Source organism: Orcinus orca, chromosome 1 (assembly GCF_937001465.1).
Source record: "Orcinus orca chromosome 1, mOrcOrc1.1, whole genome shotgun sequence".
NCBI classification, from domain to species: Eukaryota; Metazoa; Chordata; class Mammalia; order Artiodactyla; family Delphinidae; genus Orcinus; species Orcinus orca.
In genome coordinates this window covers 132,777,625-132,801,927 of record NC_064559.1, presented here as the reverse complement: position 1 = coordinate 132,801,927, position 24,303 = coordinate 132,777,625, and the positions used below count along the sequence as shown (strand labels likewise).

General features: G+C 36.2%; 1 protein-coding gene across 11 annotated transcripts in view; it reads right to left on the bottom strand.

Annotated features, from left to right (window-relative positions):
• The window catches only part of ZNF644 (zinc finger protein 644), a 114,477-nt gene that overhangs the window by 28,388 nt on the left and 61,786 nt on the right, over positions 1-24,303 (bottom strand). The window contains exon 3 of one of the 11 annotated variants that reach the window (XM_049714120.1): positions 9,867-9,952. The exons of the other annotated variants lie outside the window; for them this stretch is intronic. Coding sequence (XP_049570077.1) covers positions 9,867-9,883 — 17 coding nt within the window. The 5' untranslated portion in view covers positions 9,884-9,952. The remainder of the gene's footprint in view (positions 1-9,866; positions 9,953-24,303) is intronic. 11 annotated transcript variants of the gene reach the window in all.

Here is a 24,303-nt window from a genome sequence, read left to right as displayed (position 1 = left end):
ACTTGTTGAATAGTTCTGTTCCTGATGCCATGTATTATCCTCATTATTTAATAGAAAGATGTTACAAACAGTAAGGTACTATCTCATAAATAACGTAATAACACAAAGCGATTCTTGTTGAAAAATACACTAAATACTACACATAGTTTGACACATCTCAAGAAGCTGCTATATGGCAAACTGAAGCAGGTAATGCAAGAAGGATAAAAGAAAGGGGCCCACAAAGGCATAACTTTAACAATCTGGCAAAATCATATAATAATGAGAAGCAACAGTAGTAGAAAAACAAATGGACATTTATTAATAAAAGGTTAATTTCCTAATGAAGAACTTTGCAATTGGAAGAGGCAAGGTAATAAACTGCAGCTGCAACCAAAGGAGAGTGCTAAGTCATATTCAGCACGGAATGACTGACTGTTGTGTTGTTTATGCTTTCATGTAGTCAGAACAAGATAAGTGACCATCTCAGTTTTGATAGGGTACATGACACACATATGCACACAGCTCCAACAAGAACAATTCATGTCTTTAAAAATTAAAATGCGTGATAACTTCCTTCATATGACTTTCAAACCAATCAAACTTTTGACCACAATTTTATAATTGAGTCAAAAATGTGTCAATTCCACACTACAGAGGTACTGTGTCAACTCTGCCCTCCACCAAAAGAGTATTAAACTGCCATAAATTATTATTTTACTTTGGGTCTTTGTGTTCTTCAGTTTATGATGAGTTTGCTGTTTCTGCTTAATTTTGAGATATTTATTAACCCACCACATCCAATAAGTGCAAAAGAAGTACAAGTGTCAGAAGTCCTAGGAAGACAAAACATATAATTATATTAGAAATGAAAATAGAGATAATAATACCCAAAGTGGTAAGATAAATATATATGCATATGGAATGAACTGCTTCAGAGAAGAAATAATTCTTACGGGCAGAGAGAAATTCACCATTAAAACACTACTGTGCCTATACACTTGACAATAATCAGCAAGAAACAAGGAATACGAGAAAGGAAATTTTTGAGTACAGAATCAGTATCAATGTCAGATGTCTTTTTGCCTAGTGGTTATTCAGGGAAGGCCAGGAATTTGTTCAAGAACTCAAAAATTTACAATGTTCTAAGTGCTGCTGATGTAACTTCTGCCCCAGACATATGCGATTCCATAGGATCAAGGTCCATTAGAATAGCACATCAAAGTTAGTGACATGACTGCAAATGCAAACAATCGTGGCTTTGAAAGAATTCCTTACAACAGTTGAAGAGATAATTTGTGCCTTAATATATAGCCTGGAACATAAGAAATGTTATGCTGGTTTCTTTCTACACTCAAACAATTTTGATAACTCTTTCAAATTCAGAGCTTCAAATATTCAACTGTATGTATTTAAAAAAAAAACTTTTGGAGATCTCAATGGTTACGGTAAAATTCTCATTATAAAAGTTCCATTAATTCATCTGCCAATCATATATTAATTAATCATATTTAGGAAACACAAAACTGTTTATGGTCTAATGGGAAGCAAACAAGAACATTCTCACATCTGGAGAATATATTATTTCCCTAAATTACAATTTCATTTTATTGAAAGGGGGGTTCAGATCACATACAAAAAATTCTGTAATTAACCTTTCACCTATATTATACATTTAAACTCAAGTAAATTCAAATTTATATATATTTAGATGGGAAAGTGGGGCACTTTCATTGAGAACTAGAAAAACAAAAAAACACAGAAGTTTTATTTTCTACAAAATAATATATTTATTAAACATGAATTCTCTTACTGATACTACCATTTACTCAACTTTTCTTCTTTCCTTTCTCTAAAATCAGCCTACAAAATTCCAATTATCTTCTGAGAAAAATATTCCAAGGTAATCACTACTCTATAATTATCTTCATTTAGGATGGTTAAAAATTCAAATATAAGAAATTTGCTTTCCTTAACACAAAGTATGCACCTCTCTCATATCACTGTCCTTAAAAAAAAAGAAAGAATTATTTTTGTAAAGGCAAATCACAAACCAGCCACTGCTTTTTTCCTGATTTTACATTTGACCTAACAAGTTTTTACTTACTGCATGTTCAATTCTGGAGTTTTAATTATAAAACCAGAAGCATTTATTTATTGTGAATTTAAGTAATTACAAAATTTCACCAAAACGTTACAGAAAACACTACATTATATTTAGAAAATGCAAGTACTTATTGATAATCAAATGTGGAGTTCCCTGGTGGTTTACTGGTTTGGATTCCGTGCTCTCACTGCCACGGCCTGGGTTCAATCCCTGGTGGGGGAACTGAGATCCTGCAAGCCGCAGAATTTCCTTCAGGTTTACTCATATGGAGAGAGACTGAGGTCATGGTCAAGAGTAGCAATTTTGAACCATGAGAGACAGAATGTTTGGTTTCCATATTACCAAATCCATAAAACCAAAATGTTATCAATAGCACATTACTGTTTATAAAAGGAGACTGAAGCATATTTAATATTGAGGTATTTCATGGAAAATTTTAATTATTTGTAACTCTAACTATCCAAATGGTATTGTTGGTAGTTTTTTTTTTTTTTTTAACTGTACTGCTATCTGAGGAAGACTATATAGGACACATAAGTATAAAAAACTGCTATCAATAAAAAGCAATACATTATTTCCCCAGTGAGTAATATGAATTATTTAATAATAATATTAGGCTACAGTTCAGAGGAAGTAGAAGGTCCTATAAAATACCATGGCTAAGAAAAGCCTCACAGAAAAGAGAGAGTTTTAGATAAATTTTATAGTGCAGTGCCAAGACAATCACTCTTTGGAGGCAGACCTGCCTGGGTTTGAGAAATAGCTCCACAACGTCTATTGTATTAGGACAAAGTTACTCCACTTTCCTTCAACTTCAAGTTGCTTCATCAATAAAATAAGAGTGGAACCTTCTTATAGGATTGTAAGGATTAAATAAGACAATGTACATAAAACATGTAGCAAAGGGCCTGTTATTTAGTAGTTACTCATTAAGTGTTCATTCCCCATGACCCTTGCCATTAACTTGCTTCATGTACAGAATGATGACACTGAATTTGTGTACTGCTCCTAATGATAATGGAGACCCTCCCTTACAAGCAGAAATATATTCTGGGAGGAGATACCTGAGAACTTACACTACTCCCAGGGTATAATAAACAGGATAAATAAGCAGAAGATAAAGAGCCATAGGAAGAAGCATATCTTAAGAGTTGCTGGTGCTAGAACAATACCACTCTTGTGGGATAAGGCAGGGCATTACTGTTCAATAAGCAATAAAGAGGGGAATTACAGTGCATGACCCAGTGCTCTAAGGAAAAAAGATGTGAAGTGGCCACTCAGGATTCAAGAGTTTCTAAGAGTTCCTGATCCCTTTCAGAATATCAAGGACATGAATTTATCTTTCTCTCTTGTAAAATGCCAACGAAATTAAAGTAGAAGGACTAGAAGAGAGAGACATATGTAGACAAATAAAACCATAAACCTGAACAGTTATAGACAAGGGCTCTGGAAAGAAAGGAGACCACAATCTCAAATAAAAAAAAACAAAAGAACTAAAAACAGATTTTATACAAAAGAATAGGAATCAGAATAGCATCAAACTTTTCACCGTCAAGACTATTACATCAATGGAGCAATAATTTCAAAGTTTGGAGTTAAAATTACTTTGACTATATTGATACAATCCTATTCAAAGACAAATTATACAACATTCAGGTTGAAGGCACACAGTGTGTAAGTTTACCACTTACCTGTCATTTCAGAAAAATTTTCCCAAAAGGTTGTGTGTGTGAAGGGATCTGAAATTCATGTGCTAAGTGTATTTTACAACAACAAGGTTATGAATACTTATTAATAGTGATTGAAATACAAATTTAAGTGTCTGTTAAAATTAGAAGGTTAACCACTAGAAGAATAAAAAGAGAAAGTAAATATACTTAATATCCTCATATTCTATAAACTATTGTATTTTAAAGAAAGAAGTACAGTAGCAGTAGGCTGACAACTTTGAAATAAAAAACTACTAAAAGGGCTTCCCTGGTGGCGCAGGGGTTGAGAGTCCGCCTGCCGATGCAGGGGACACGGGTTCGTGCCCCGGTCCGGGAAGATCCCACATGCCGCAGAGCGGCTGGGCCCGTGAGCCATGGCCGCTGAGCCTGCGCGTCCGGAGCCTGTGCTCTGCAACGGGAGAGGCCACAACAGTGAGGGGCCCGCGTACTGGAAAAAAAAAAACTACTGAAAAAAAAAACCCAAAAAACAAAAACAACTCTCAACAGGTGAGGTGAAGAACAGAATGAATAAAGCTGATGAAATGAGGTATTCTTCCAATAGAAAGATTTTTTTACAAGGGAGTAGGAAGAGCGTTAAAAAAAATAACAGAAAAGAGACACAAAGTCTAGACCCCACAAATTATAATGAGTAGAAATTATAGAAGAAACCTGGGGAACAGGGAAGAGGACACAATAGAAAAAAATTTCAGAACTCAAGAAGCACAATCTTCAGAATAATAGCATTCAATGAGTGCTCAGCAGGATGAAGAAAAAGACATGTCACTTGAGAAGTCCTGGGGGAAATTTCAGAACTCTAAGAATAAAAGGAAGAATTCTACTCATTTCCAGAAAAAACAAAAACAAAAACAAGACTATCTACAAAGAAACAAGGATACACAATTCATCACCAGTAGTGTCATCAGGCTTTTGAGGAAACATTTTTAAAAATCAAATTTATTGGAAAAAATTACATAAGTAGAACATATTTGTTGCAATTTCCTCTACCTTTCCCACTCTATCCCACTTCAGTTACCAATGTAATAGTCTGGTGTATCCTACTACTCCTTTTTCTTATTCATACAAACATATATACATATGTATTTGTTTTGTGCTTACCTTCACAGAAATGGTATTATATTATATACATGCTACAATAAATATCCTTGTATAGACAGCCCTATAGTCATGTTTTTATTTTGATAATGTAGATCCTTTAAAATTGCACGTGAATTTTTTTAGTTTAATATACATTTTCAAATCATTTCCCTAAATCTCTATCAATATGCACGTCTACCTCCAATGTATAAGAATGTCTGTTTTCCCATATTCTTACCATTTTTGCCAGTATCATGGTGAAAGATGTGAAAATACTTTTTAACCCAGAATTCTATAACTAGCTAAACTAGCATTCAAGTATAACAACAAAATACAGACATCATTGGACAAACAAGGATTCCAAATGTTTATCACCTACAGATGAGAGAATTACTCAAGGAGATATTCAGGCATAGATAGAAAAGAATATGTGAAGAAGAATCAATAAACATTAGTGAGCAATTAAACTAGTAAAACATGCAACTAAATCTAATAACTGTTGACAGTTGTTAAAAAAGGATTCCTATGAAATGAGAAGCATGTATTCTTTTTTGTTCAGGATAATCATACTGGATCAGAGTAACTTGTCAGACTGACTGGAAGTGGACCATAGATAGACTCCTGGCCTGCACCTGAGTGCCCTCCTAGTTAATAATATGGGAAATAAGATCCCCAAAAGATTTCAACATGGGAGTTTTGACTACTGGAAAATGATCAAAAGAAAATCTTTTAAAAGTATGTTAAAATGTTAAGGATAACCAACTAAAATAGTGAAATAAGATATATAATTTCATATCTATAGAATTAAAAAATGGAAAAAAATTGATCCAATATAAAAAGTAACAACAATGGAACAAAGAAAAGAGAAAAAAAGCAGAAAAAAGTCCAAACATATCCGTATTCAGAATAAATTTATTCAGAATAAATGTGAAAAGTTCATATATTAAGAAAAAGGCATTCATATTTTTGTTTTGTTTTTAAGTATAGAATTAACATATAGAAACAACATAAGTATTCTATATGTTGTTTATAAAGAGGAAGATAAGGTGATAAAAAGATAAACTAGGCAAATGTTAATGAAAAGAAAATAGATGTCTCTACTACCAGAAAAGTCAAATGGAATTTAAGGCAAAAGCACTAGACCTGCTAGAAATGAATATTATATATTAATAAAGTACATGATCCACCAAGAAGATATATTATTCATGAGCCCCTATGCATACAACAAAATACCTACAAAATATATAAATTATAAACTTACAAGTATTAGGAGAAACTGACAGACAGTCACAAAGGGAAGCTTTAAACACTTCTCCCCAAAAGTCAAAAGATCAAGGAGAATATTCTAGTTTTCCTCTTCCAAGATCACCTTTCTCTCACTTTATGAAAGAAAGATTCCCAAACACAAATCTGCAACGATCTCCATCTCCATCAGTTGTTCAGGCCAATAACCTTCGAGTAATCTTCCTTATTCTCTTTAATTCGCACTTCATATCCAAACCATCAGGAAATCCTATTGCCATCATCTTCAAATTACATCCAGAATTCAATTGCCTCTCACTACTGCTACACCCAGGTCCACTATTATCTCTCCCCTGTATTATTTCAAGGGCTTCCTAATCTGGTCTTAGTGCATCTACTCTTGCCCACCCACCATCTATTCTCAACACTGCAATGAGAGGTATCATTTTAAAACCTAAGACAGATCAAGTTCCTCAAAACCCTTCAATAGCTCCCTGTTTTTCCCTCAAAGAAAAAAACCCCAACATCCTTATAATACCCTGTAAAAGGTGCTATGAAGATCCTTCCCAGTAACTCTTTTTTTTCTCTTTGACCTCATTGCTTACTACTCTCCCTAACTTGCTCACCCAGTTCCAGCCATGCTGGCTTTCTTACTATTCTTTGGACATTCTCTCCCACATTAAGGCCTTAGCACTGACAATTCCTCAAGCTGGAATGCTCTATTTCCCAGGTACTCTCATGGCAAACTTCCTCATTTAATTTGCTTTTGCTCAACTATTTTCTCTTGAATAATGCCTGCCTGGACCACTTTGGTTAACATTACATACAAAACTCACTCACTTCCCTATTGCTGACATTCTTAAATACACTTACACTGGTTTACCCTTTTTCCTCCTGTAACATTTATCACCTTCTTAAATACTATGTAATATACTTACTAATTACAGTTATTGTTTGTGCATCATTCCCATAAAACTAAGTTTCAAGGGCACAGATCTTTGTCTTGTTAGCTGAATATTTCATGGATCTAGAAGGGTACCACCACCCAGAACCTTGATATTGTACATTGCTCTGATGTGTAAAAACTTCTGGGGAACCAAATAAAAGGTTTGAGAATACCAGATTTTCTTAGGGAGAATGCCATGGCAGCAAAGCAAACGATACAGAAAGGCCACATAGTCTCAATTCACTGAAAAACAACTCAAGGCAAGATTCCAGTGTCTGTCTCTCACTCTACCTTCTTCCTCTCCATACCTACTTTCCCTTCCCTCCCCAATCCCCAGTCTTAGAATAAAAATTCAGAAATGTGAAGGTTGTCAACAATGACATGTATGATACGTGAACGGAATTTAAAAAGGGAAGCTGTTCCCTGGTGGCGCAGTGGTTCAGAGTCCGCCTGCCGATGCAGGGGACACGGGTTTGTGCCCCGGTCCGGGAGGATCCCACATGCCGCAGAGCGGCTGAGCCCGTGAGCCATGGCCGCTGAGCCTGCGCATCCGGAGCCTGTGATCTGCAACGGGAGAGGCCATGGCAGACGTTTTCTGTAAGCTGAATTAATTAAATCTACAGTGCAAAGATTTTGAAGAAATTAGATTTAAAGCATGTATACAATATATAAGCATTGATAAATACTTTCACTTTGTGACAAAAATTACAAATGCAACTTAAAAATGCCACAGTTTGTCAAAATTCTTTTAGAGGACATTTCAAAGAAAAATTTTGAAGACCACTGATCAAATATATAGAACTCTACACAACAATAAACAGACATTTTTATTTCAAAACACGTATTTGTAAAACACAGATTTGTATAATCTGACTATATATTATAATGACCACAGAGAAATTTCCAACAGAGATGGAAGTCACATAGAGCACATTCTCTGGCCACCATGCAACAAAACTAAAAATTAGATACAACTAAGAGTTAATTAGTGAACTAGAAAAAGGTCAGAATAAAGTACCCAGAATGAAGCAATGAGAGATAAAAGGATGGAAAATGAAGACAGGAACCTGAAAAAGGATACAATGAAAAGATCTAGCACACATTTAATGGGAATCCTAGAAATAAAGGAGAGAGAAAATAGGGCAGAAGCAATGCTTGAAGAGATAATGGCTGAGAATCTTCTAAAACTGACAAGAGACATCAACCTGTGGTTTCTGGAAGCACCAGGAACTCCAGAAAGAAAACTACACCTAGATACATCACAGTAAAACTGATGACAATAAAAGAACATCTTAAAAGTAGACACAGAAAAAAAGAATAACTACACAAAGAGACAATAATTAGAGTGAGAAAGAAAAAAAGCAGCTCCTAATGTCCGAGAACTAATCTGATGCTTTCAGCTAAATCATATTGTTCTCCTGTTGAGCATAAAAATATCTCACAGAATATCGACTTCAGACAAGGTAACTGTGTAACACAAACTACCAAATAGCGCCTTCCCTTGCTAAATGAGTTGATTAGCTACCTTCTTTGCCAACTATGTTTATTTCAGCTTCAGCCTGCCTTCCCTACAGATGAGATTTATTAAGAGGGCAATCTCAAGATGAATGAAAACAAAACACAACATACCAAAATTCATGGAATGTCGCAAAAGCAGTATTTGGAGGGAAATTTATAGCTGTAAATACCTACATTAAAAGAGAAGAAAGATCTCAAATCTATTACCTAACTTTATACCTTCAGGAACTGGAAAAAGAGCAAACTAAACCCAAGCCAGAAGAAGGAAGGAAATAATAAATATTAGAGCATAGATAAGAAAATATAAAAATAGAATCAAATAAAAAGTTAATTCTTTTAAAAGATCAAAAAAATTAACAAAGAAATTTACTAAGAAAAATAGAGAAGATGCAAATAACTAAAATTAGAAACGAAAATAGGGACATTACTACAGACTAGAGAAATTAAAAGGATTATAACAAAATATTAGAACTGAATACTAACAAATTAAATAATTTAGATGAAATGGACAAATTCCTAGAAACACAAATTACCAAGCCTGACTCAAGAAGAAACAGAAAATCTGAACAGATTTATAATTAGGTAATGAGACTGAATCAGTAGTCAAAAACCTCCCAAAACCCCCAAAAAGGAAAAGTCCAAGACTAAATGCTTTCACTGGTAAATTCTACCATTTAGAGAATTAACATCAATCCTTCACAAGCTTTTCCAAAAACAGAAGAGGGACTACTTCCTAACACATTCTATGAGGCCAGCTTTACCCTAAAACCAAAGCCAGACAAAGATACCAAAAGAAAATGACAGACTGTTATGAAGACACGCAGAAATCCTCAACAAAATGCTACCAAGCTGAATCCAACAGCGCATTAAAAGGATTATAATCATAACTGAGTGGGATTACTCCAGGAAAGCAAAGGTGGTTCAATATAAGAAAAGCAATGTATTATATTAATAGAACAAAGGAATAAAACTACACAATCATCTCAATGGACGCAGAAAGACCATTTGACAAAATCCAACACTATTTCATGATTAAAAACACTCAGCAAACTCGAATTAGAAGGGTATTTCCTTAACATGATAGAAGGTACCCATGAAAAACCCACAGCTAACATCATACTCATCAATGGTTAAAGACAAAGTCTTCCTCCCAAGACAAGGCTGCCTGCTTTTACCACTGCTATTCAACATTGTACTGGAAGTCCTAGGCACAGCACCTATGCAAGTAAAACAAGTAAAAGGCATCCAAATTGGAAAGAAGTAAAACTACCTATTTGCAGATGACATGATTCTATACACAGGCACGCCTTGGAGATACCGGGTGTTTGGTTCCAGACCACTGCAATAAAGGGAATACTGCAACAAAGAGAGACAAGACAAATTTTTTGGTTTCTCAGTGAATATAAAAGTTATGATTACACTACACAGTTGACCCTTGAACAACACGGGTTTGAACTGCACAGATCCACTTATAAGCGAATTTTTTTCAATAGTAAATACTACAGTGCTACATAATTTGAGGTGGGTTGAATCCGTGGATCCGGAACCTTGGATACGGAGGGCCGACCATAAGTTATACTTGGATTTTCAACTGTGCAGATGATGGGGACCCCAGTCCCCTGGCTTTTCCAGAGTCTATTACAGTCGATTAAGTGTGCCATGACATTATGTCTAAAAAAAAACAATGCACATACCTTAATTAAAAATACTTTATTGCTAAAAAATGCTAACCACCATCCAAGCCTTCAGCAAGTTGTAATCTTTTTGATGGTGGAGGGTCTTGCCTCAGTGTTGACGACTGCTGACTGATCAGAGTGGTGGTTGCTGAAGATTGGGGTGACTGTGACAATTTCTTAAAATAAGACAACAATGAAGATTGCTGCATCGATTGACTCTTTCTTTCATGAACAATTTCTCTGTAGCATGCAATGCTATTTGATAGTTTGAAATATTCCAAGAATTACCAAAATGTAACAGAGATATCAAGTGAGCAAATGTTGTTGGAAAACTGGTGCCAACAGACTTGTTCAACACATGGTTGCCACAAACCTTCAATTTGTAAAAAATGGAGTATCTGCAACACAATAAAGTGAAGTGCAATAAAACGAGGTATGCCTGTATAGAAAAGCCCACAGATTCCACACAAAAAACTTACTAGAGCTAACATAATAAACAACTTCAGCAAACTTGCACGTATAAGATAAACAAACATAAATCAATCGTGTTTCTCTATGTTAGCAATGAATGATCCAAAAAGGAAATTAAGAAAATTCTATTTACAAAAGCATTCAAAATAAAATACCTAGAAATAAATGCAACCAAGAAGGTGAAAGACTTATACACTGAAAAATTACAAAACACTGCTGAAAGAAATTAAAGAAGGCCTAAATAAATGGAAAGGCATCCCATGTTCATGGATTAGAAAACAAGATATTGTTAAGATGACAATACTTCCCAAAGTGATCTACAGATTCAATGCAATCCCTATCAAAGTTCTAATGGCCTTTTTAAATAGAAATGGATAAGCTGATCCTAAAATTCATACGGAACTGTAAGGGGGTCTTAAGAGCAAAAACAACAATGAAAAAGAAATAAAGTAGGGGGACTCATAATAACTTTAAAATTTACTACAAAGCTATAGTAATCAGTGTGGTACTGGAATAAGGGTAGACATATAGACCAATGGAATAGATTTGAGAATCCAGAAATAAGTCCAAACATCTATGGCCAACTGATTTTTTTTTTTTTTTTTTATGCGGTACACGGGCCTCTCACTGTTGTGGCCTCTCCCGTTGCGGAGCACAAGGTCCGGATGCGCAGGCTCAGCGGTCATGGCCCACGGGACCAGCCACTCCGCGGCATGTGGGATCTTCCCGTACCAGGGCACGAACCCGTGTCCCCTGCATCGGCAGGCGGACTCTCAACCACTGAGCCACCAGGGAAGCCCTGGCCAACTGATTTTTAAAAAGGTGCCAAGACCATTCGATGGGGAAAGAACAGTCTTTCAACAAATGGTGTTGGGAAAACTGAACAATCACATGTAAAAGAATGAAGCTGAACCCCTGCCTCATTTCATCTACAGAAATTAAATCAAAATGGACCAACAACATAAACATAAGAACTAAAACTGCTATTGCTCTTAGAATAAGGCTTAGGGATGGATCTTTATGATGTTGGATTTGACAATGAATTCTTAGAATTGACACCAAAAACATGATGAACAAATGAAAAAAATAGATAATTTGGACTTCACCAAAACTTCTGTGCAAAGGACATTATCAAGATATATTTGGTAAGGGTTTAATATCCAGAATATATAAACAGCTCAACAACAAAAAGGAAAAAAAACCCAATTTTTAAAATAGGCAAAGGACTTAAACCAACATTTCTCAAATGAAGTTACACAAATGGCTAACAAGCCCATGAAAAGATGTTCACCATCTTGGTCATTAAGAAAACTCAAATGAAAACCACAATAAGATACCACTTCACACCCATTAGAATAGCTTTAATTAAAAAAAACAAAAAACAAAAAAAACCAGGAAAATAACAAGTGTTGATGAGAATGTGGAGAAACAGAGACCCCATACATTGCTGGTGAGAAACTGAAACAATGTACCCGCTGTGGAAAACCGTTGGGCGTTCTTAAAAAAGGTAACAAAGAATTACCACGTAACCCAGCTATTCAACTCCTAGATATATATCCAGGAGAAATGAAAACTTACGTACACATAGAAAATTGTACATGAATGTTTACAGCATCATTATTCATAATAGCCAAAAAAAGAAACAAAGTACATACTACAACTTGGATGAACCTTGAAAATATGCTAAGTGAAAGAAGTCAGACATGAAGAATCATTGTACGGTTCCTTTCATTTGAAATAGCAAGAATAGGTAAATCCATAGAGACAGAAAGTAAAGGGTACCAGGTGGTAGTGGAAGGGGGGAATTGGAAATGATTACCTAACGTTTACAGGGTGTTGAAACACCTTTGAAATGAGAAAGGAAAGTATATTGTGAATATACTAAATACCACTGAATTGTACACTTAATATGATTAACTGCATGTTATGTAAATTTCACCTCAATTAAAAAAAAAAAAGATGGCAGTCAAATGTGCCCATGTTCTGACAACATCTAATTTAGAGCAAACTTCTACTTCGTTAGCTCCTCTCTAAAATTACCCAACCAAAGTCCAATCCTATAATAGGTTCTAATACCCTCTTAAAAAGACACCCCCAAATTCCTTATACTATGAAGAATCTTTCACTTCAACAAGTAAAAACCAAGTTCAACTATAGGTGTTCTTTGCTGGTCTTTTTGGTTGGAAGATGTTAACAGGAGTAGCACCTAATTTCTCAACAGAAACAACAGAAGCCAGAACACAAAGGGATAATAGCCTAATTAAAAGAAAATGATGGCCAAGCCGGCATTCTAACCAGTAAAAAACTGTCATTCAAAAGTGAGGGTGAGGGCTTCATTGGTGGCGCAGTGGTTGAGAGTCGGCCTGCCAATGCAGGGGACACGGGTTCGTGCCCCCGGTCCGGGAAGATCCCACATGCCGTGGAGTGGCTAGGCCCGTGAGCCATGGCCGCTGAGCCTGCGCGTCCGGAGCCTGTGCTCTGCAACGGGAGAGGCCACAACAGTGAGAAGCCCGCGTACCGCAAAAAAAAAAAAAAAAAAAAAAAAAAAAGGTGAAGGTGAAATACAGAACATGACCAGAAAACAAAAACTGAATTTCTCAGCACAAATCTATACCAAAGTATATACTAAAGGGTATTCTTCAAAAAAGGGAAATGATTGAAGGTGGAGAACTCAAGATGCAGGCAGAAATAAGAAGCGCTAAAAATGTTAACTTGGGTAAATCTAAAATACTGACATAAAATAATGATGATGTCTCATGGCAATTAAAATATATATGGAGGGGCTTTCCTGGTGGCGCAGTGGTTGAGAGTCCGCCTGCCGATGCAGGGAACGCGGGTTCGTGCCCCGGTCCGGGAGGATCCCACATGCCGCGGAGTGGCTGGGCCCGTGAGCCATGGCCGCTGAGCCTGCGCGTCCGGAGCCTGTGCTCCGCGGCAGGAGAGGCCGCGGCAGTGAGAGGCCCGCGTACCACACAAAAAAATAAATAATAAAAAATTTAAAAATAACATACATATGGAGTTAAAAACAGGTGAGTATTATAGCAAATAAACCGAGCAAAGGGTGAGGGGGGTGATTAATGGAATTAAAGTGTTTTAGGTTCCTCACATGGTCTGGAAAGATACAAGGTAAATTAATTAGACTCTTACTGGTCAAGGATGCATGTTGCAATCTCTAGGGCAACAGCTCCCAAAAGTGTGATCTGTGGACCCCTGGGGGTCCCTGAAACCCTATCAGGGGATTCTCAAAATCACAACTGTTTTCATAATATTACTAATAAGACCTTATCTGCCTTTTTCACTCTCATTCTCTCACAGTGTACAACAGAGTTTTCCAGTCTATACGACTTGTGCTATCTCAACGGATTAAAGCAGAGCAGGTATGAGAATCCAGCTGTCTTCCATTAAACTAGACATAAAAGAGATTTGCAAAAATGTAACACTATTCTCACTAAATTTTGTTTTGGAAAGTATATTTTTCACAAAATTATATTATTTATGTTAACATTTAATAGGATATTCTTGTTCCCCAAAAGTATGTTATTTATGTAAATATTTAATAGGATATTCTTGCTCCCCAAAATCAGATTAAAAAAAGGTTTTTTTAGAGTTTAAATGGATCTTGAGAACACAGAGTTTGAGACTCAGTGACCTAAATAAATGAAAGGATATGACATTCATGGATTGGAAGATTTAATAACATAAAGATGTCAACTCCTTCTCAATTCAATTTTTGTAAAACTGACAATGTGACAGTAAAAATTTATATGGAACTGCAAAGAGCCAAGAAGAACAAGGTAGGAAAACTTGCCTCATTGAACATGAAGACTTGTTATAATGCCATGTTAATTAAAACAGCATAGTTTTGGTGCAAGGGTAGATAAAGTAGACCAATGGAAAAAAATAGAGCCCAGAAACAGATTCATACATATATGGTCACTTGATTTATTACAAAGTTAATACTGCAGAGCAGCTGGGAAACAATCTTTTCAACAAATGATGTTGCATAAAATGTACATCCATAAAAAAAAAAAAAGGTGACCTCTATATGTCATATAATATCTAGAATAAGTTCTAGGTAGAAGGTAAATCCAAATGCATCATAAACAACATACAAAGTAATATACAATAATCAATTCTAGATAGAAAGTAGAAAGCAAAATAATAAAGCCTCTAGGACAGTGTCTCTAAACCTCACCAGCACTAGTGAACCTTTGGGCTAAATTAACTTTTTTGTGCATTGTAGAATACTTAGCATTCTGTGCACTGCAGAATGTCTAGTAGCATCCCTAGCCAACCCACTAGATGCCAGGAGTACTCCACCCACCCAGTTGTGAAAACTAACAATGTCTCTGAACACTGCCAAATGTCCTACCCATGGGGTGGAAGGTGTGGGATGAGGGCAGGGTGAAGTGCCTCTAGTTGAGAACCACTAGAGGATACATAGTAGAAGGTAACATAAGAGAATATCTTCATTCATGTTCTTGGAGCAGAGAAAGACTTCTTAGACAGGACACAAGCAGCATTGACTATAAAGGAAAACAATGATAAATCAGACTACACTAAAATTAAGACCTTCCTTTCATCAAAAGATAACATTAAGAGGGTGAAAATCAAGACAAAATGGATATATTTTTTTAACATATGTAACTAACAGAAGATTTGTATCTAGCATATATAAAAACTCCTAAAAACAGAAGGAAAAGAACTGTTCTTTCCTACTGTTCCTTTCCAGTAGGAAAAAAAGGGCTCATCCATAAAATATGTAACTCCTATAAATCAGTAATATAGAAAGCTAAATAGTAATAATAGTAAATAGTAATAATAATAGTAAATACTACTACTAATAAAATAGTATTTTATTAAATGTTAAATAGTAATATTAAATAGTATTAATATTAAATAGTAATATTAAATAGTAATAATAATAAAAAAGAGGATATCCAAACGGCCAATAAATTCAAGAAAAAGTACTCAATTTCATTTGGAATCACGGAAATGTATCCTACAGAAGGGCTAAAATTAAAGAGGCTATTAATACCAAGTGTTGGTGAGAATACAGAGCAATAGGAATGCTCATATTCTGTTGATGGGATAGGTACAATGACTCTGAAGACAATTCTTGCATTATCTTCTAAATTTGAACATACATACACCAATGACCCAGTTATTCTACTTCTGGTATATATCCCACATAAATGTTGCACATGTAGCCCATGAAACATTTACAGGAATGTTCATGACAGTATTACTCAGTCCAAATGTCCAACAGTAAAAAGATAAATGGTGATAAAATAGTACAAGGGAGCTACAGTTATATTGGTAGCTGATAACATACATGAATCTCCCAAACATGACAGAGACAAAATGCTACTACTATATAATTCTATTTTTATAAAAGTCAAAAAACAGGTTTAAAAAAAAGCTACCGTCTTTGAAGCCAGGTAGTCGTTACTCCAGGAAATGGGAAAGGGAGAGTGCTTGGGAAAGGAAGCATAGGAGGCTTCTGGTTGCTGGCAGTATTCTATTTCTTGATTTATGGTGGTCATGGAGTGTTTACTTTGTGACGATTCACTCAGCTGTATACTTAGTACAGTTTCCTGTATGTATTATATTTCAATTTTGAAAAAGACATGGGTGGGGAATTCCTGGCAGTCCATTCCCTGGCGGTTCAGTGGTTAGGACCTGGCACTTTCACTGTGAGGGGGGCCAGGTTCGATACCTGGTCGGGGAATTAAGCTCTGCAAGCCGCGTGGCACGGCCCGGAAAGAGAAAAAAAAAAAAAAAAAAAAAAGACATGGGGCATTACCTTTTATATGCTGTATATGCAACCCAGAAAACAATAATTACACAAATACTTTAGCTTTATGGTATTATATATCAATTGTTTAGAAGTAAAAATCATGTCTGGGGACATCATAACTTTCCACATCTTACACTTCAAGATCCTTTGCCTAATTAAATAAAACAAATAAAATATATTAAAAATGACTGCCTGAGTTTTTAGTATGTTGCAGGAAGACATAACAAAATATACTTTAAATTTGTTTTCCTACATGTGTCATTTATTTTGATCACCTAAAAAAAATCTAATATCTTAGTTTTATATAAGACAAAATAAAATACACTTCTTAGAAAATATTAATATTAAAGGAAAGTTGAAGATGTTTGTTTCTAATATTAAAAATATATTTTTCTAAAATTTAGACACATAGAGGTTTAAGGCAGAATATAAATAATGCCTGGACTAAATAAAGAAGGTTTCTATCAAAAATCTGTATGCTTTCCCTCCCCATCAAACTAAGGCTTGGTTTGCTTTTATATTCCATATGACATTTTAATAAAATGCAGTTTTACAACACTAATTATTATTTTATTTACAAAATAAGAACCAAACAGTTATAATATTAAGTTGCTCAATATCAAATAGATCCCCTCTGAATTTAGTCATTTAAGTGGAACGGCGTACAGTTAACGGCAGACAATCTGATTCATTTTTAAGCCAAGTAGTGCCACCAAGTGGTAGCAAGTTCTTTTTCCAAAATACCATGCAGAAGCAATAGAAAAGGTTATAATGGAATACAATACTGGAATGGAAAAATCAATCTTAATAAAGTAATAAAGTAAATAAGATTGTGAAATATCTTGGTATAAAAGTTTAAAAACAAAACAAAATAGGTCAATCTTTTAAGAAAAAAGTTGTATGTATTACTGAGATGGTCTTACAGTTTCAAAGTTAAATTTTTCATAGAAAGTAAGTAACTATGAATATAGTGCTGTAGACTTTACTTTTTGCTGCTCTTTTTAAAAAAATTTTTATTGGAGTATAGTTGATTTACAATGTTGTGTTAGTTTCAGGTATATGTTGCTTGTTTTTTAATTCCATATTTTCTTAAAAGACTTAAGTTGCTCTAGAAATTAATAAAACACATACAGTAAAAGACCCGAAGGTTTCATAACAATCTGCTACCCTTGTAAGTGTTGGGAGAGAGTGAGGAGAGTCAGAATAGAGAAAAAAAGAAACTTTTGCTTTTCAGTTAATACCTGTATTAGTTTGCTAGCAGTCCTGTAACAAAGAACTACAGACTGGGTGACTTAAGGCTAGAACTCCAAAATTAAGGTTACAGTAGGACTGATCCCTTCTCAGGGTTGTGAGGAAAGGATCTATTTCAGGTCTCTCCTTGGCTCATACGCAGATCATCTTCCTATTTTGTTTCAAACTGTCTTCCCTCTATACCTGTCTCTGTGTCCAAATTTCCCCTTTTTATAAGGACACCAGTCATAACTGGATTAGGACCCACCCTAAGGACCTAACTGTAACTTGATTACCTCTGTAAAAGACCCTATCTCCAAATAAGGTACTACTCTTAGGTATTGGGGATTAGGACTTCAACATGTGAATTTGGGGTTTGTATAGGGGGTAGGAAATTCAAGCAGCAACACTACTCTTCCGTATTTGTGTATTTTTGATAAGACTATATTTTTATTTTAAAAGAAGACAGAAATGGCTCTTAGAAGTTGTTAAATGACAGAATATTTGTGATATTGTGACTTATAGTAAGGAACATGTATTTGGTCTTCCCGTTTCTGGCACAGAGTTCCTAAAATCCTTCATTTCCTGTCAGGAGAGCTATAAAGGTGTCTTTTGTTATGTTAATGGAGACTTCTGGCAAGCACCTAAGAATGGGGACTGATTGCCAGAGGAGCCAACTGTGTGATTTTGTACTTTCAGCCCAACTCCCCTGACCTCCAGGTAAGGGAGAGGGGCTGAAGGTTGGATCAATCACCAATGGTGAATGATTTAATCAATCATGCCTATGTGATGCAGCCTCCATAAAAACCCAAAAGGATGAGGTACAGAGAGCTTCTGGGTTGGTGAACACATGGAGGTACTGGGAGAGGGGCTTACCTGAAGATGGCATAGAAGCTCTGAGCCCCTTTCCCACATACTTACCCCTATGCATCTTTTCCATCTGGCTGTTCCTGAATTATATCCTTTTATAATAAAGTGGTAATCTAGTGAGCAAATGGATTTCCTGAAGGTCTGTGAGCCACCCTAGCAAATTAACTGAACCCAATGAGGGGGTCATGGGAAGCTCTGATTTAGAGCCAGTTGGCCAGAAGAACAGGTAAAAACCTGGACTTGAAACTGGCATCTGAAGTCCAAGGACAGGGTCGTGACAACCTCCAAACTGTAGCCAATTAGAAGCATAGGTGACAACCTGGGCTTGCAAATGGCATCAGAAGTGTGTGTGTGTGACTGGGCAGAGGGGGAGTGTAGTCTTCTGGACTAAACCCTTATTGTGGAATCTGATGCTGTCTCTGGGTAGATAGTGTCAGGACTGAGTTGAATAGTAGGACACCAACTGGTATCTGGAGAAATGCTTGGTGGTGTGGGGGAACCCCCCTCCCCACTCCAATCACTGGAATTAAGTCCAGAAGTTTAATAATACTATTTTAATTTCATGAACAATTACCAGCAAAAGAAATTACTAAATTTTAGTATAAAGCTATATATATAAAATATCAAAGTGATAAGTGTTATATAGCTCACATCCAACCCAACTATAATGCACTTAGTCCTAGACCTCATCTCCTAACACTCTCCCTCTTCTCACTGTACCTCAGCTACACTGGCCTCCTTGCTCTTCCTTGACCAGGCCCCACATACTCTGTACTTAGTACTTAGTGTTCTCTGCCTGGAATTCTTCCTCCAAATATATGTGATATGTGCAGATCTGTTCCTTCAGTTCCAGTTATCTCCTCCTCAGTTCTTCTTAGACCATCCTTAATAACATAGCACTCTCAGTCTCTCTTTATCTCCCCATCTGGTTTTACCTTTCTTACTAAAAGTAAGTACTAATACAGTACTTACTAATACCTGAAAAATGATATAGTTATTTGATTATCTGTTTTCTCTTCCTAACTACAAAGTAAGCTCTTTGAGGGCAGAGACTTATGTTTTGTTCACTGATACACCCCTGTTATCTAAAACAGTACCTGGAGTGACTACTTTTTTGTGTGTACTATCATAAGCAGAAAGAATTTTACAAAATTAATGCATCTGCGCTTTCTAAATGGATCTATTTGTTCCTTTCTAACCAATTCTTCACACATATCGGCAGAGTGATCTCTTCAAGTTCATTACTCCTCTGTGGAACACAACGTTTTCCTCTGTCTCAAGACAGAGGAAACCCCAAATCTTTTAACATAGCTGAAATGGCTTTGCTGGGCCCTGCCTACCTTTCTAGCCTTGTCACACACTTTCCTCCTAACAGTTCTCAGGGATTCAACTACATTGGCCCTCTCAAATTTCCCAGCATATTCCTTCTCATCACAGAGCCTCTGCAGATGGAGTTTCTTTGGTCCGGAATCTTCTGCTCTCCTCTCCCCAGCCCTCTATCACATAAATTCAGTTAACCATAGTTCATAATTTTCCTTCAGATCAAAGCTTAAACATCCCTTACTCTAGAAAGGTTTCCTCAAACACTCTGTCAAGTTCCTTTATCATATGCTTTTGAGGAACTGTTCCTTTCAGAGCACTAATATCTTTCAAATATTCAATTGATATTATCATTGTTTAATGTATCTCTCCCACTGAATTGAAGTTCAAAGAGAACATGCACCATGTCTTTTGTTATATACACTGTGTTTTTAAGCAACTAGAATGTGCTTGAATACTAATGAAGAGATACAGATAAAGTAGACTAACTATAAGTGAATAATAAAGCCTGCAATCGGTCAATTTTGGTAATTAAACAAAGCAAACTTTCTTTTTATTAACTTCAATTGTCTTATCTAGACATACTGCATGTTTCTGAGTAGCCTTTCCCTAGCCATCATTGTGTGCACAAAAGATAAAAGCTTATTTAATATTTCTACTAATTTCTATTAGTAATTCTACTATTTCTACTACATATGAATAATATAAATCTCTACAACATTAACTGTTCTATCATTCACTTTCAGGTGCCTAAACAGTAACTATCTCCAGATTGACTTGTATAAATTTGGCATATACTACAAACATTTACTGTTTCTTTATGACAATATCATAATGATAATTAAAATGGGTCAAAATGAATTTTTAAAACAAATTTGTATCATAAATGATATAAAACAAGGCTATAACTCTCTCCCAGATTTACCACTTTTGTTCTAAGTACTTTAATATACCTCTCAGATGACACAGATGCATACCTACTTGCCACAGCAAACTGAAAGTTACATATCTGACCTGATGCCTTACACCTTGTTATTACACTCTAAGAGAATGGTTTAAAATGGTTAGAAAAAAACAAATCCAAATAATTTCATTTAACTCTTTAATTCAGTTACATAGGAGAACACTTGAAACTTACTGTTATAGACTGAATTACGTCTCCACCCTACCTCCCCCGCAAATCATATATTGAAGCCTTAAGCCCCAGTACCTCAGAATGTAGTTATATTTGAGACAAGGCCTTTAAAGAGGTAACTAAGTTAAACAGAGGTAACTAGGGTGGGGACTAATCCAGTCTGGCTGGTGTCTTTATAAAGAGAGATTAGGACATACAGAGAGACATCAAAAATGCATTGCACACAGAACAAAAAGGGAACCCTTAAAAAACTGTTTAAGTAACCCATCATAAGGCAAGAAAAGAGTAACAACAACCAGAGAAAACATCAAAAATTACCTTAAATGTAAATAATCTAAATATATCAAAAGAAAGAAAATGACAGAGTAGATTAAAAAAAACACAACCTTACTATACACAGCTCACAAGAAACTTATTTCAAATTCAGTGACATAAGTAGGCTGAAAATAAAAGAATGGAAAAAGATATGCCATGCAAACACTAATATCTGGTAAAACAAACTTAAAAACAAAGAAAATTACTAGTGATCAACAGGGACATTAAATAATGATAAAATGATCAACCCACCAGGAAGACAATGATCCTAAATGTGTTATACCAAACAACACAACCTCAAAATACACTAAACAGAAACTGATAAAACTAAAAAGAAACAGACAAATCCACAATTGCTGTTGGAGACTTTAACACTCTTCTCTCAGCAACTGATTCAACTACTAAAGAAAATCAGCAAGAATATAAAAAAATCTGAAAATGATCAACCAACAGGATCTAACTGAAATATTTAAAACATTCCAACTAGCAACAGAGAAATAGATATTTTATCCAAGTGCCTATGAAACATTTATGAAGATAGACAATACCCTCAGCAATAAAACAAACCTGAACAAATTTAAAAGAATGGTAATCAAACTAGAAACTGGTAATGAAAAAATAAAAGGAAAATCTCTATCAACTGAAAATTGAACAACATACTTCTAAATAATCCATGGCTCAAAAATTCTCAAAGAAAATTTTAAAAACGAGAACTTAGGGCTTCCCTGGTGGCACAGTGGTTGAGAGTCCACCTGCCGATGCAGGGGACACGGCTTTGTGCCCCAGTCCAGGAAGATCCCACATGCTGCAGAGCAGCTGGGCCCGTGAGCCATGGCCGCTGAGCCTGTGCATCTGGAGCCTGTGCTCCACAACGGGAGAGGCCATAACAGTGAGAGGCCCGCGTACCGCAAAAAACAAACAAAAAAAAAAACCGAAAACTTAATGAAAATGAAAATACAACTTATCAAAATATAAGAGATGCAGCTAAAGCAATGCTGACAGGGAAACTTAAATTTATACCATTAAATGTTACATTTGAAAAGAAAAAGAAGAGCAGAATAAATCCAAAGCAAGCAAAAAGAAGGAAATAATAAGTATAACAGCAGAAATAAATAAAATTGAAAACAGAAAAATCACTGAAACAAAAAGCTAGTTATACGAAAAAATCAATAAAATTAATAAACTTCCAGCAAGAATGATAAAGATTAAAACAAAATTTGTCAATGTAATAATGAAACGAGATATCACCATAGACCCTATAAACATTGTAAGGATAATAAGGGCATACTATGAACAACTTACAAACATAACTTTAACAATCTGATTAAATGGCCCAGGGAGAGGAACCAAAATGGCGGAGTAGAAGGACGTGCTCTCACTCCCTCTTGAGAGAACACCAGAATCACAACTAGCTGCTGGACAATCATCGACAGGAAGACACTGGAAATTACCAAAAAAGATACCCCACATCCAAAGACAAAGGAGAAGCCACAATGAGATAGTAGGACGGGCGCAATCACAGTAAAATTAAATCACATAAATGGTGGGTGGGTGACTCACAAACTGGAGAACACTTATACCACAGAAGTCCACCCACTGGAGTGAAGGTTCTGAGCTTCCCAACCTGGGAGTCTGGCAATGAGAGGAGGAATTCCTAGAGAATCAGACTTTGAGGCCTAGTGGGAATTGATAGCAGGACTTCGACAGGACTGGGGGAAACAGAGACTCCACTCTTGGAGGGCACACACAAAGTACTGTGTGCATCGGGACCCAGGGGAAGGAGCAGTGACCCTGGGGGAGACTGAACCAGACCTACCTGCTAGTGTTGGAGGGTCTTCTGCAGGGGGGGGGGTGGCATTGTTTCACGGTGGGGACAAGGACACTGGCAGCAGAAGTTCTGGGAAGTACTCCTCGGCGTGAGCCCTCCCAGAGTCTGTCATTAGCCCCACCAAAGAGCCCAGGTAGGCTCCAGTGTTGGGTTGCCTCAGACCAAACAACCAACAGGGAGAGAACCCAGCCACACCCATCAACAGTCAAGTGGATTAAAGTTTTACTGAGCTCTGCCCACCAGAGCAACAGTCAGCTCTACCCACCACCAGTCCCTCCCATCAAGCCTCTTAGACAGCCTCATCCACCAGATGGCAGAGAGCAGAAGCAAGAACTACAATCCTGCAGCCTGTGGAACAAAAACCACATTCACAGAAAGATAGACAAGATGAAAAGGCAGAGGGCTATGTACCACATGAAGGAACAAGATAAAACCCCAGAAAAACTAAATGAAGTGGAGATAGGCAACCTTCCAGAAAAAGAATTCAGAATAATGATAGTGAAGATGATCCAGGACCTCGGAAAAACAATGGAGGCAAAGATGGAGAAGATGCAAGAAATATTTAACAAAGACCTAGAAGAATTAAAGAACAAACAAACAGAGATGAACAATACAATAACTGAAATGAAAACTACACTAGAAGGAATCAATAGCAGAATAACTGAGGCAGAAGAACGAATAAGTGACCTGGAAGACAGAATGGTGGAATTCACTGCTGCGGAACAGAACAAAGAAAAGAGAATGAAAAGAAATGAAGACAGCCTAAGAGACCTCTGGGACAACATTAAATGCAAAAACATTTGCATTATAGGGGTCCCAGAAGGAGAAGAGAGAGAGAAAGGACCAGAGAAAATATCTGAAGAGATCATAGTCGAAAACTTGCCTAACATGGGAAAGGAAATAGCCACCGAAGACCGGGAAGTGCAGTGAGTCCCATAAAGGATAAACCCAAGGAGAAACATGCCAATACACACAGTAATCAAATTGACAAAAATTAAAGACAAAGAAAAATTATTGAAAGCAAGGGAAAAACGACAAATAACATACAAGGGAACTCCCATA